This window comes from Cynoglossus semilaevis, chromosome 14 (assembly GCF_000523025.1).
Source record: "Cynoglossus semilaevis isolate Cse_v1.0 chromosome 14, Cse_v1.0, whole genome shotgun sequence".
NCBI classification, from domain to species: Eukaryota; Metazoa; Chordata; class Actinopteri; order Pleuronectiformes; family Cynoglossidae; genus Cynoglossus; species Cynoglossus semilaevis.
Window position 1 is genome coordinate 18,534,275 of NC_024320.1, and position 15,735 is coordinate 18,550,009.

Genomic DNA, 15,735 nt, shown 5'->3' on the forward strand with positions numbered 1-15,735 from the left:
AATGTTGTTTTCACACCAATACTATCACACGCCTGTTACAGGACTGTTACATCTGTGTGTTTCATTGAAACCCCTTTGGAGGTAAGCTCTGATTGGCTGGCATGAACGGGTGACCTGTAAAGGTCGTCCCCTTTCTTTAAGGGTTGGCTTTTACTCGCCCTTTAACCTTGACAAGAACAGATGGATTACATGGATGACGGCTGAGACAGTTCTGTAAAGACTTTTCCATCCGTGGATACAGTTTCTGGCCTTGTACACCCTTGAAACAAACAAGAATTTTCGCTACTTTCCGCTGTCATTTGTTACGTAAATGGGCATTTAAAGTGTCTTGTCTTTTCACCTCAAGTCCAGTTTCGATCTTCATCACCTTCTCCAGGTCTTCCATGGTCAGACCTCGTTCTTTGCTTTCATTTCTTCCAGCTAAACTCCCTCTTCTTGACAGGAGCACTGTCCATTCTTCATCGACACAGACCTGACTCTCGAACAGGATCTGCTGACTATCGCAGGCTGCATTGGAACCACAGCGTTCCCTCTGATCCGGTGGGAGTAGGTCTTCTGATGCTTCATGTCAGCAGAACACAGCTGGAATTTAAAGGCTGCCTGAAATCCTCGGCGAAAGTTCTCATTGAAGAACCCGTAGATAATGGGGTTGACGCTGCTGTTGAAGAAGGCCAACCAGTGAGCGAACGGATACACGTAGATGTTGATGATGCGATGCTGGTGTTCTTTCAGGCTGGCGTAGTCACTCAGCATCATTAGTGTCCACAGAGGGAGCCAGGAGAGAACAAAGAGAAGGGCCACGAGAAGCAGCATCACAATTGCCCTTTTCTTCTTCCTGGAAATTTTGTGCCGTCCTTCGATGTTCAGTTTGTTGTTACCACTTCCTTCGGCAGACACACTTCCCGTGGTCCTCATTACAGGAATTGTGGTTTTGAAAAGCGTAAAGCCGATCCTGGTGTACATGACGACGATGAGGCTGAGAGGCGCGAGGTAGATGTTGGCGAAGAGAACCGTGGTGTAGATTTTTCGCATCTCCTGATTGGGCCAATTTTCCCGACACCAGTAGAACGGTTGGGTATTGTTGTGGTTCAGCACGATCCGTACCCTGTGCTCTTGTGTGACCTGGAGCATGATGCCTGAGGGACACATGATGAACACTGCCAGGACCCATATAATGACAATAATTAGCTTGGAGGTAGCGATGGTCAGTTTCTGCTTGAAAGGGTAGACAATGCAACGAAACCTGCGAAGAACAAAGAGGATTTGAGAAAAAGCACAAAATATAAAAAACAAGGCAACAGGAAATACTACTAATAAAATAAGTCAGCTCACCTGTCAACAGCTATGGCCACAAGAGTGAACACGGAAGCTGACACAGATATGCCTTGAACCATCCCGCTGAGCTTGCACACTACTCTGCCAAATGGCCATCCTGCAAAAGATGCCAGGAAAAAGCATAAATATTTTCCATTTTCACGTCAAAGCCTGTCATTTTTAATGGGTCACAGGATGGTGTTGTTCATCAGCAGAGACACTACCCTCAGTTTGTATTTTCTAATTGCCCTCTTGGTTACAGGTGACCAGAAAGAACACTTCTGGATGAATATGTTTGCCATAAGAAAAAATGGACAGTAATACTTGGAAGTAATACAAAAGAATACATGCAATTTGGCAAGGTTTTTTTAGTTAAATGTAATTAAAATTAATGGTTTACTACATTCCTATTTTTCCGACTTATAGTCGCTGCAGAGTATAAGTCGCACCAGTGACTTATAGTCACTGCAGAGTATAAGTCGCACCAGCCAAAAAATGTGTAATAAAGAAGAAAAAACAAACATTTATAAGTTGCTTTGGAGTACAAGTCACATCAGTGCCCTCTAGCGGCAGTCAGTGTGAAAATAACAAACATGTAAACATATATTTGACATACTGTATAAGTCACACCTGTGTATAACTCACAAACGCAGCCAAAGGATGAAAAAAGTACGACTTATAGTCCGAAAAATATGGTAATTAAAATCAAGTTTCAAGTGTTTGACGTCATTAATATCTCAAACACACCCGTGCAGTACCTCTGTGCAGCCCATAGGCATTCCACACTCTCCTGTTGTTTGGAATATTAAAAAGAAATGTTTTTATTAAAGACTTTGTTCAACGTGGCTCCTCATCTTTATTATTCATAGAGGTTTTTAACCGTGGTCTTCAGCTTTCACACCTAAACATAATTTGTTGTTGTGGAATTAACTCAAACTCAAACATACACACCTGTTATGATGTTGTCCACCAGGGTGGTGGGCATGCAGAAGATACCAACCAGCAGGTCACTGATGGCCAGGTTGAGAATGAAAATGTTGGTGACCGTACGCATGTTCTTACTGCGCAGCACGATGAAGCACACCACACTGTTCCCCACCATGCACGTCAGAAAGATGAGAAGGTAGGAGATGGTGAAGATGGCAGCCACAGAGGACTTATGGAGATAAAAGTCAACAAAGGTGACATTCTGGTGGAGGACGACGCCCTCCTGTAGCGTTGAAGAATCAGTAGTGTTGAGATCTTCCCATGAAGTGTTGGTGACCAGATTGTGAGTCATGGTGATACCTGAGTCAAGATACAAACAGAGAGATATTAGGACAAGCCTCGGTGCATACGTTCAACCCAGGAGTCCATACGTATATGAATAGATTTCAGTACTGTCTTTGACTACAAATCAGTCATACATTCAATGTAGCAGTGTCATATGTTCACAAATACACTCTAATGGAAAGCAGTTCTGCAGACCAGGAAAAAGAAATCAATTGGTAATTAGTCTTCTCTCTGCTGGGCTCAACGTCATTCAAGAGAGCAGAGGAGAAAAGAAAAAAAAACACACAACTGGTCGTTTGATTAAAGCAATTATGTGAACCCAGTTCTACTAATGAAAAGTCAAATTGAAATCTCTCTCTTAATTGTGCGTACAGGTTTGTGTGTTAAAACAGAAACAGACGGGGTTTGTTCAGTGATCCATAGTCTATAGTTCTGTGTTACATCCTAATAATAATAATAATAATAATAATAATAATGATGATAATAATAATAATAATAATAATAATGATGATAATAATAATAATAATAATAATGATGATAATAATAATAATAATAATAATGATAATAATAATAAAATTACAATAATAATACAATCACAATAATAATAATAATGTGTCGTCTTTTTGCCTGACAGATTGCTGTACAGCTTGGTTTAAAATCATTAAATTAAAAAAATTAAATTATTTTAAAACAAATGATTCAAAGGATGTAGCCCTGAACACAAATTTTTATTTGTTTTCACAGTAACACTTTTGTGTCAATTACATGTCAGAATTGAATTAAAAATAAATGAAAATCAAATTCTCTCTCGCAACAGGAAAATCCACACGGCTGTATGTACAGACGCAGACTCACAATATCCAGTAAAAAAACAAAGTTATTTTTCTTACCTGACAATTTGACAATTTGAGTCCCGACTGTATCCCCTCTCTTCTCCTACAGATGGTACGCGTATGCGGTTCTTAGAAATACCACCTGCTCAGAGCTGGAGACAACGTGCGCTCCCATCTCCTGTGCGTCTGTGCACTGGAGGAGACTGCTGTAGCTGCTGTAGATGACAGAGGAGAGATCAGAGTCACTCAGGAGAGAGGCTCGGCGCGGGCAGTTCAAGCGCTGGCAGCAGAATGTGCCAGAGGGCGTCGAGTGAATTAAACATTTTATTTCACTCACCTTCTGTGCCAGTGTGGGTCGAAGGTGAGGCTGCTGGAAATAAGACACCAAAGATTGTCTTGTGCATCACACACACACACACAGTCGAACAGTAGGTGTAAAGAAATATCTCAACAGCTCAACCAATTGGTTACTGAGCTTCCATCCTCCCCTCAGCTGCTCCTCCTGCTCTCATCATCAGGTCCTGCGTAAATGATATCTCACCTATTTCCCCTCACGCTCCTCACATCTCAAAAATGTGACGTTTGCGTGGAGAACACGAGTCCTTCTTTAGGATGAAGTGTTGTAATTGGAGGATGCACCTATGGTGATGTTTCAAATAATAACTTGGCCGATGCCACAGAAACATTCCTGAACGACTGTATTTCAAGCACAAAATCACAAAACCAGAACAACCTTTAACAAAAACCAACTTTTAAAAGATTTCCCGTTTGGTTGTTTTGACGTTGGCTGCGGCCAACATTAGCATTAGCCTCTGCACCGCCAGCTGATTAGACGTCAAGTGGAAAGCACTTGGCAGTATCATCAGTCTGTCCACAAGGAAGGCTGCAGTTTTTGTGTGACTGATTAGACGACGACTGATTAACATATTTATAATTCACCACCGATGGCAGTTCATTTGGCGAGGCAAACATCGGCCAATACCGATGTTCATACGATGTGTCGGTGCACCAGCCCATTAATAATCCATGTCCGGCTGAAGGTAAAATCCTCTTATCTCTAAATGTTAGATCTCATCTAAAGAGAGATGATGGATTTAAGTCCTGGAAGCAGCACTCCGACTGGGTTCAAAATGGAAACGGCCTTGATCTCAGGGATCTGGAAACAACAAAAAAGGTTTCTTGTACATCATACTCTGTCATATGAAGTACTTCAGTTCTGTGTGGTGTGGATGAAAACATCAAAATGTTTTCTTCAACACTTGAAGACTAAGAGCAGAGATCTTGTCAACACTGTCACCATCTCTTCAACAGTGGCTGACAAGTTGCAATGCTAAACATCTATGCAGATGACATGGTTTTTATGGTACTATGGTACTTTATGATCAAATGTAAAGCTGTAGTTCAGACCTTTCCATGATGAACAGATGCTGTCCTTAAATAAACCTCTATTTCTGGTAACTCCTACAGGTGTTTGCTGGATAATTTAATTTAAAAAGTAGCTACAGCCAGAAACCTTAAGTAAATAAATCTCTCTCCAACTCAAAATGAACCCAACCATCGTGTGTAATATTAATAAGAATGTCAGTTCACTTAATATTTGATTTGAAGAATTTTCTTATAATATCTGGTTACCTTCGAATTCCTGTTCTTTTTAATGAAAATTGCAAAAGAAAGAGAGAGAGAGAGAGTGAGAGGTAGGGAGAGAGAGGAAAGGAGAGAGAGAGAGAGCGAGAGAAGGCAATACGAGTAATAAAAAATAAAAGAAAATTTTACCAATTGGAATGTTTCATATGGAGAATGTGAAAACTTTTTTCTTGCCGAGGGCAACGCATTAACACACCTAGCCTCATGCGCTCTCTCGCTCTCTCTCTCACACACACACACACACACACACACACACACACAGACACGCACACACACATATATATATTAATTATTCAGCTGTATAATAATAGTAATTTCCTCATTAGACACACTTGGGGAAAAGTTTTTAATTTCCACCGAATGACCTCAAGCTTAAAATGCAGTACGTTGTGTCCGACCGGACTCACAGAGCGCAGGACAACGGCTTCTCTTAAGTTCAGAAAAGAAATTCATTAAGCGTGAACACATTTTACGGACTATAAGTCGTTCTGGAGTACAAGTCGCACCAGCCAAAAAATGCATAGTGAAGATTTTTTTAATCTTTATCTTTAAAAAGTCTATTTAATTGCCAAGCGAATCTCCTGTAGAAGACTCAGTTCTCGGAGGTTTTTAACCCTGATCTGTGATTGGCCGTAATTTCTCACATCAGATGAGCCACTTCTGTGATTTTCCTCTGGGTCCCGGCGGCTCATTTATCAGAACACACCGTGATTTATTTTTCCGACTGTGCGTTGAGGTAATCATTCTTCTTGTTTTTGTAAAAGTTAAATTCACTGTTTTTGATTCGATTCGGTCTCCGTCACCTCACAGCACGTCGCTAATTATTGCTGTTGTGTTGTAGAACCGGGGGGGGGGGAGTCCCCGGCACAGGTTTTCTCCAGTGACTTTTGCCCCATCACAGGTTCTGATCTGATGAAAACAAAAACACATATGTAATTATAATAAATGTGCAAAGCAAGGTGGCACACTGTCAACGTGTTCTCAGAGCTGAGTTCTAAACTCCGCAGGGAGGCTAACGACTGCAGCTCTCCGCAGACAGTTTAATAAGGAGGTAAACAGAGCAGAGGGGCATGTAGCAACAAACTGTCTTAAGGACTCCTGCAGCCTATCATTACTGGGCTATTTACATTCTCAGTGCAGGAAGACAAACTTCCTGTTGCAGTGAATTACCAAATTCAAACTACAATATGTTTTTTAGGACTTTTATTTTCGAAACATTTTAGGAAGGTTCAACTTTTCTGTATAACGCAACAATTTATCTTTTTACCTTTCCACAAAGACGACATAATGCAGATCAATGTGGTCCCTGGAAGAGTTCTGCTGGGCTGGTGTTGTCTTCATACTTTTTTCAAATTCAAAACCCAGAAAAATAAACAAAAACAAAATGGATATGCTATGCGTAGGACGCATGACTATGCGTGTATATATGTAGGAATGTAGGAATGTATGTATGTATGTTTCCTATTCTTCATCTTCTTGATGGAACTCATCGTCTAGTTTCTTTCTACAGCTGTGTAAAGCTGGATTCAAGCCTTGTATGTGTTCATACTTGGGCAATATAAGTGATTCTGGTTCTGATTCTGGCTCTGATTCTAGTTTTGGTTTTGGTTTTGGTTCTGGTTCTGGTTCTGGTTCTGGTTCTAGTTCTGGTTCTGATTTTGGTTCTGGTTCTGGTTCTGATTCTGATTCTGGTTCTGGTTCTGATTCTGGTTCTGGTTCTGGTTCTGATTCTGGTTCTGGTTCTGGTTCTGGTTCTAGTTCTGGTTCTGATTTTGGTTCTGGTTCTGGTTCTGGTTCTGGTTCTAGTTCTGGTTCTGATTTTGGTTCTGGTTCTGGTTCTAGTTCTGGTTCTGATTTTGGTTCTGGTTCTGGTTCTAGTTCTGGTTCTGATTTTGGTTCTGGTTCTGGTTCTGGTTCTGATTCTGATTCTGATTCTGGTTCTGGTTCTGGTTCTGGTTCTGGTTCTGGTTCTAGTTCTGGTTCTGATTTTGGTTCTGGTTCTGGTTCTGATTCTGATTCTGGTTCTGGTTCTGGTTCTGATTCTGGTTCTGGTTCTGGTTCTGATTCTGATTCTGGTTCTGGTTCTGGTTCTGATTCTGGTTCTGGTTCTGATTTTGGTTCTGATTCTGGTTTTGGTTCTGGTTCTGATTCTGGTTCTGATTTTTGTATAGGTTCTGGTTCTGATTCTGACATGACTGTATCAGCTATTCTTATGAAGCCATGCTCGCCTGGCTAATATTGACCGTTGACCATGTCCTTGGAGACTTAGCAAAGACCGCTGCTGAGAAGACGTGGCAGTTACAAAGGAGTTCACCATCAAAACATGTCAAGGCAAAACCTCCCGCATTGTCCGATGATAAGAAACTTCTAGTATAAAACGGTCCCTTAACGTCTAAACGAAATGCTAGCAAGATGCTCTGTTTCAAGAAAAACTGAAGGACCGAACACTGCTGGGTTCTTTCTTCTGGTTCCTGCCTCCTGACCTTTGAATGTTAACAAGCCTGAATATTATGCTACGCCCACCTCTGTACGGCTTCACATAACCATGGCAAAGGTTGAACAGTGAAAGAAAGATGGGAAAGATATATTTATTCATTTATATTATTTACCCATTAAAAAAGGCATGTGTGTTTAACCGTGTCAATGTACATATATTTTTGCATATATTTACATATATTTACGTGTGTATATATGTAAATATATTTTTGCAGTGAAAATACAGTGGGGCTTTGAGATACAAAGTGACATTTTTATGAGTTTTCCAGGTTACGACTTTACAAATTTTTATTCAATTGGTTTTTAGTTATTTTTAATGAGGAAAATGCCATTTAGATACGAGTGGATCAAGATATAAGTGCTGTTTTGGAACAGATTAGACTCGAAGCCCCACTGTATAATTCATTCTAGATAATTCTGAACGGGTCAGCAGTGCACAGATCCGAGGACGAGCTGTGATAGCACTGTGACGGGAAACTCACACAGAGTGAGAAGGCAGTGTAGCGCCTTCTAATGATCCTCGTGCTGGGAGGGAACACAGTGATGCTGTCAGTGCAGTTAATTAAGTTGGTATACGTGTTTGAAGCACAGCTGCAACTAATCCAGGGAGGCTGCTGCTATTTTACAAAAGCATCCTGACAGAATTCTTTTTTATCAACTCTATGAATCAAATAATTAGCATATTTTTCTTTTAAATAGAAATAGATCAAAAAGATTTGAGTCAGTTTCCATGATACCCTGGAATGATTTCTGCCGTAGCCGAGGCTCTGGTTTCCTGCAGTGGATTAGGTCCATGGCTCCTTTTCAACTTGGCTGTTATTAAAATACATATCCCTCTATTTACAAGAATATACATTTCCTTATAAACACAATGAACACCCATCCTTTACTGTGATGTGCAGAGTACTATGGTCTGGTGACGCAAAGAAAAAAGACATTTTCACTACAATGGGCTCTCTGATGAATGTGCTGTGATGAAAGAGTTCAGACAGGTTGCGTACAGTGAATATTACATCGCATTGCATTGTATACACGAGTAAATCACAAAGGTCCAAGACACACGATGATTACAAAAGGTGTGCGAAGAAGATTTTTTTAACCCTTACATTTGAATAATTCATATTGATGCATATTAAATTGTAAGAGAAAACATTATATATATAAACATACTGTACATACAGTATATACACACATTAATATATATAAATATATATACACATATAAATATATAAGAATGTATATAAATATCTACGTATACACATACATATATAAATATATAAGAATGTATATATATATCTACGTATACACATACATATATAAATATACAGGCATGTACAGTATATATAAATACATATTTATATTTACATAGTCCTATACTATATACTTAACAATATATAACAAACATTGCGATAAAATATGTTGCAAAATTAGGCATTTTATTCGTTTTTTTACTAAATGGGATTTAAAAGATTATAAAAATTCGACCTCACACACCGCTCACTCACTCACTCGACATTTTTCCGACACCAAGAGACACAAGTTTCAAAGAAACTTGTACTGTTGTGTAGGATTGCATCACTGCGCAGGTGTTTTTTTATTTTCTTCTGTTTCTCTCGGCCTCAGATGTCTGAAACTTTCACAGCTGATGTCATGTTTCATGCAGAAACATCTTCGTCTGTACCAGGTCGAGCTTTTACAACTCAGTGGATCAGACAATTCATGCACTAGTTATTTAGTCTTGTGTGATCAGACAAGTCTTTTGTTAATGCTCATCGTAGTCATGGTTCAAATGTACAGGGAGGGATAATGGGTTTTTAAGTAATTATTACTCATACTCTGAAGGTGAGATTATTAGAGTATTTTTCTCAAATCTTGGTCAAGAGTTTATTAGCCATTCTACATCGCTGTAGTCCGTTGAGACGATCAGGGACTTCTCTAATCCTAAATCAAATCTTCACTCTGAAGTGACTATAGGTTTGTATGAATTGTCTATATATGTATGTGGCCTCGCCCAATGACAGCTATATTTAGTTCAATTTACTTGTAACGTGAAAAAAGTAACAAGAAAAGACAAAGAAAACGCCTTTTCAGCAAAATATCTTAAAGCATGGAACACAATGTATCTTTATAATAGAACTGTAAATGTAAATTATTTTTTATAAACGATGAATAGACTTCAGTAAACTTTATAACTGTGAATATGAGACACACACTAGAGAAGACAACTACATTTAAATTCCGCTGTTAAAAGACTCGATAGTTTGTTGACGAAAAGAAAACTTCATTTAAGACAGTTAGATTCACCAAATTGAGACTAAGTTGCGATTTACCTAAAAGAGGCGGTCAAATTAAAAAGGTCTGTGAAAATGAACACACGGACGCAGGCGAACACACACAATATTTAAGAATCATTGGTTTATTGCTCTTGTTCAAAATGCTACTGCATAAAAAAAAGATTCCCACTTTCATCCGTTTCCTTCTCAGTAACTTCTTAATTTTAGAAATTACTCCAAAGATGCTGGTATAGGATTGAGATTCAGAGATAAATCATAATACTCATAATAAAAATCAGAATACACATCACACAGGAAAGACAAGGTGGTCAACATTTCTGATCTTCACAGTGTCACCTAGTGGATTATTAACTAAGTCAGCATGATTACCAAGCCCTCATCTGGAAACCAACAACAACAACAACAACTCTGGACAGACACGCTGATGAAAATGTGTTTGCCGTACACGTTTCTTCACTGAACACAGTATTGCAGTAGTTCTTTTTCCAGGATTAAAAAAACAAAACATTGCAGTAACTCAATAACAAAAAAAAAAACCCCAAAAAAAACAAAAACACACAAACACTAAAAAACAAATATATGATTGTTTACTTCATTAACAATTTCAAATAAGATCACATTAAATTTAACGTAAAAAACAACAACTGTCGAGTGTTGAATTCTGACTGCGTTTAATATTTAAAATTTAAATCTGTCACCTTTTCAAAATGTTGTGATTATCGTGTGGTCAGAAGTGGTACTTCTTTCCGATTGTCGTTGCTTGAGGATTACAACAAAAGTGATTATTTGTTGAAATTAGAAATCACAAAGTTAAAATCATAAATATTTCACATTTACAAAATAAAAATATCTTAAGCGTCAGTTTAAAAAGGAGGGAACGAGGTTTAAAGATCCCACGCACTGTCGGCAGGAGAGAACACGAAAAAAGGTTTGCATCACAGATGTTGAAATACAGTAGAAGAAGAAATAGTTAGTGGATTACTGCTCTAACAAAAGTGGAAGCAAATCATTTAACAAAAAAAAAAAGAAGTTCCAGTTGATATTTTGTTTGAACGTTAGACCTTCAGCAGAGAATGAATTGCTGGTGATGAACCAACATGGCCGACCTTCGGCAGCCCTTTGTTTACTACAGAACGGAGGCCGTGTCACATGCGTCAACAGCTCTTAATGGTGAATATTTCAAATGGCAGTAGTTGAGGTTCCAGAAGAAATTTTGAAAAATCTACTTTAAAAAACATCTGAGGCTGCTGAAGTTAGAGAGAGACTATTTAAACATGTTTGGATATTTGTATTGTTAAAAAAAACTATTGTGCCTTTTGTAAAACCATTTCTATTTTCTACTGAATCCTCTATATACATCAAGTAATACGCTCCATGGATTATTGTACATCTAAGTATGAAGATATGTACTCATAAAAAACTGCATACTGGTGACTTGAATAAGCCCTTTTGGTTTCCTGTGGGAAAAGCCCGCAGGTGAAGAGGAAACAAAACAAAGTCAGTACCAACAAAATGTTTCAATTCAAAAAGGGAAACCTCCACCCTGTCCCAGTCAGTACCACAGGGGGGCAGAAGTTCACCTTTTGTCATGTAGTGTTTTTCTTTTTACAAGTGGGTTTCTGAGGCCATCTTCCAGAAGAAACCGTTGTCCTTGGAGCCTTTTCGAATCGGAGGCGGACATTTTGTGCAGGAACTCCTCTCAAGACTGAATGGAAACAGGAAGAACAGTACAGCATGAAGTAAATGTGGTGACCATGAAGTACGACTCCATCCTGAGAGAGTGAGACCAGGCTGCTACTCACTCGGCCACGGTGGGAGATTCAAAGTAATGCTCAGCACGGCGAATGTGGGTTAAGGATGTTTTGCGACTCATCACCTGAAGGGGGAGAGAGAGAGAGAGAATCTGGCTTTACCAAAAATGGACGTGACAAACACGGATCAGCGGCTGAGGTGACAGAAAAAGTTGCTTTGTCGTTCATCAGGCTGTAAAAATAAAAGTAAAAACAGCAGCAGCAGCAGCTGGAGAAAGAGGCACGATGATCCTGAAATAGGGGTCTCAAAATCTGGCCTGCAGGCCACATCTGGCTCTCACTCAACTACCTTGGCATGGGCAAACTAAGGCCCGGGGCCTGGATGCGGCCCATTCAGCTTTTTAATACAGCCTGCGAAACATTCCCAAATTACATAATTTATTTAGATGATCATTATATGTACTACTGCCTTTTCCCTGCAATACCCACATTTCGCCAATAGATGGAATCAAAAATGATCAAAGCATTTTAGTCTTCATGCATGACTTTTACATGTTATTTATCTTAGTTCACATGAACACTCCATCTATCTGCTCCTGCCCCTCCCCAACACCGTTCAATTTTAGGCCCGCGAGTCAAAACATTAGCCCACGCCTGGTCAAACTTTATTACGACGTTCGTCTTCACCGCTGTGTTAGAATATGATCAATAGTTTTGTTTGGCACTGAGAATTATTTCAAGTACAAGTTCAGACAGGAAAAATAAATGTAATGTACAATATAATTGATTTGCTGGTGATTTAATTCAGAAAAACAAACATTCTGCGATGTTGTGGTGGTTCTTTAAACGTTCTCAGTGACAGTTGTAGCTCCGAGGCCTATCACAGATTTTGAGACCCTCATTTTACAGCCGGTGTAATCTGACCATATGCATTAAAGATGAAGGCGGATGTTAGCATAGCAAACACGGACTAGTACTCACTATTCAAGGACTTATCCCCCAGCATGGGCTCCTTCTCCATCATATCCATGGAGATTTTTATACTGGGGACTTTGTCGTGGTAGGGGTAGTCAGACTGTGGGAGGAGGGAGTCACATCAACAGAGGGATTTCACCACACGTTAAAGCTTCACAGTCAAAGCTACATATAAAACTAACTGTCCAAAAATGGTCATGTGCATACCATTTTTATTTGTTTTTATTTAAATGTGGTTCACTCACAAAGTCTGCGTCACTGTCGATGCTTCCCTTCTTCTTCTTATTCTTCTTCTTCTCGTCTTCTTTCTTCTTCTTGTCTTTCTCAGGGATCACGTCGTCCAGGTAGCTCAAGTCATGCTGGGAGAACACGTAGTCCATGGCCTTGCGCACAGCCACCAGTGCCAAGATCTACAGAACAAAGAAGTCTTTTGGTTAGATCCTCTGCCCAGAAATCCAAGGGTTTTTTTTTTTATGTCCTGGAGGTTTTTGGTTTTTTTACCATGACAGGGAAGACAATGGCAGCCACTGTGGACTTGAGGATCCAGAGCAGAGCCAAACACAGGCCCTGGATGAAGGTGAAGAGGTGGATGCGTCTCTGGGGCACGTGTCGCAGGTAGATGAGGTCGGGTTGGTGTTTGGCTGGCATCAGGACCAGCAGGAGGCGATCCATGAACTGATACGGACAGATTAGTCTGTTAATGTTTGCTTCATCACAAGCTAACGTTAATAGAGTTGTTTTTTAACCACACTGTTAAAGTGTAATGACAAACATCTATTCTACTTGACACAGTGGCTGAAGATTCGTTCATTTCAATAAAAATAAAACTATACTACTATATTCAAATATATATATTTACACACATATAGCATAAACACACTAAAAAGTGTATATTATGCACACATACATATATGTTGACACATATATGCACCTGCATATATGTTGACACATATATGCACCTGCATATATGTTGACACATATATGCACCTGCATATATGTTGACACATATATGCACCTGCATATATGTTGACACATATATGCACATGCATATATGTTGACACATATATGCACATGCATATATGTTGACACATATATGCACATGCATATATGTTGACACATATATGCACATGCATATATGTTGACACATATATGCACATGCATATATGTTGACACATATATGCACATGCATATATGTTGACACATATATGCACATGCATATATGTTGACACATATATGCACATGCATATATGTTGACACATATATGCACATGCATATATGTTGACACATATATGCACATGCATATATGTTGACACATATATGCACATGCATATATGTTGACACATATATGCACATGCATATATGTTGACACATATATGCACATGCATATATGTTGACACATATATGCACATGCATATATGTTGACACATATATGCACATGCATATATGTTGACACATATATGCACATGCATATATGTTGACACATATATGCACATGCATATATGTTGACACATATATGCACATGCATATATGTTGACACATATATGCACATGCATATATGTTGACACATATATGCACATGCATATATGTTGACACATATATGCACATGCATATATGTTGACACATATATGCACATGCATATATGTTGACACATATATGCACATGCATATATGTTGACACATATATGCACATGCATATATGTTGACACATATATGCACATGCATATATGTTGACACATATATGCACATGCATATATGTTGACACATATATGCACATGCATATATGTTGACACATATATGCACATGCATATATGTTGACACATATATGCACATGCATATATGTTGACACATATATGCACATGCATATATGTTGACACATATATGCACATGCATATATGTTGACACATATATGCACATGCATATATGTTGACACATATATGCACATGCATATATGTTGACACATATATGCACATGCATATATGTTGACACATATATGCACATGCATATATGTTGACACATATATGCACATGCATATATGTTGACACATATATGCACATGCATATATGTTGACACATATATGCACATGCATATATGTTGACACATATATGCACATGCATATATGTTGACACATATATGCACATGCATATATGTTGACACATATATGCACATGCATATATGTTGACACATATATGCACATGCATATATGTTGACACATATATGCACATGCATATATGTTGACACATATATGCACATGCATATATGTTGACACATATATGCACATGCATATATGTTGACACATATATGCACATGCATATATGTTGACACATATATGCACATGCATATATGTTGACACATATATGCACATGCATATATGTTGACACATATATGCACATGCATATATGTTGACACATATATGCACATGCATATATGTTGACACATATATGCACATGCATATATGTTGACACATATATGCACATGCATATATGTTGACACATATATGCACATGCATATATGTTGACACATATATGCACATGCATATATGTTGACACATATATGCACATGCATATATGTTGACACATATATGCACATGCATATATGTTGACACATATATGCACATGCATATATGTTGACACATATATGCACATGCATATATGTTGACACATATATGCACATGCATATATGTTGACACATATATGCACATGCATATATGTTGACACATATATGCACATGCATATATGTTGACACATATATGCACATGCATATATGTTGACACATATATGCACATGCATATATGTTGACACATATATGCACATGCATATATGTTGACACATATATGCACATGCATATATGTTGACACATATATGCACATGCATATATGTTGACACATATATGCACATGCATATATGTTGACACATATATGCACATGCATATATGTTGACACATATATGCACATGCATATATGTTGACACATATATGCACATGCATATATGTTGACACATATATGCACATGCATATATGTTGACACATATATGCACATGCATATATGTTGACACATATATGCACATGCATATATGTTGACACATATATGCACATGCATATATGTTGACACATATATGCACATGCATATATGTTGACGCATATATGTTGATACATATATGCA

General features: G+C 38.4%; 2 protein-coding genes across 2 annotated transcripts in view; both read right to left on the minus strand.

Moving 5' to 3' along the window:
* Positions 1–2,847, minus strand: LOC103390023 (neuropeptide FF receptor 2-like). The gene is made up of 3 exons (XM_025062044.1): positions 2,266–2,847; positions 1,333–1,432; positions 1–1,243 (listed from the first exon to the last, which is right to left on the minus strand). The coding sequence occupies exons 1-3, from the start codon at positions 2,591–2,593 to the stop codon at positions 421–423; spliced, it is 1,251 nt and encodes a 416-aa protein (XP_024917812.1). The 5' UTR covers positions 2,594–2,847; the 3' UTR covers positions 1–420.
* A 7,112-nt stretch (positions 2,848–9,959) lies between these two features.
* LOC103389987 (electrogenic sodium bicarbonate cotransporter 1-like) overlaps positions 9,960–15,735 on the minus strand; it is a 36,821-nt gene continuing 31,045 nt past the window's right edge. Inside the window, exons 22-26 of the mRNA XM_008325658.3 lie at positions 13,081–13,254; positions 12,825–12,989; positions 12,586–12,679; positions 11,656–11,729; positions 9,960–11,558 (exon numbers count right to left, since the gene is read on the minus strand). Coding sequence (XP_008323880.1) covers positions 11,686–11,729; positions 12,586–12,679; positions 12,825–12,989; positions 13,081–13,254 — 477 coding nt within the window. The 3' untranslated portion in view covers positions 9,960–11,558; positions 11,656–11,685. The remainder of the gene's footprint in view (positions 11,559–11,655; positions 11,730–12,585; positions 12,680–12,824; positions 12,990–13,080; positions 13,255–15,735) is intronic.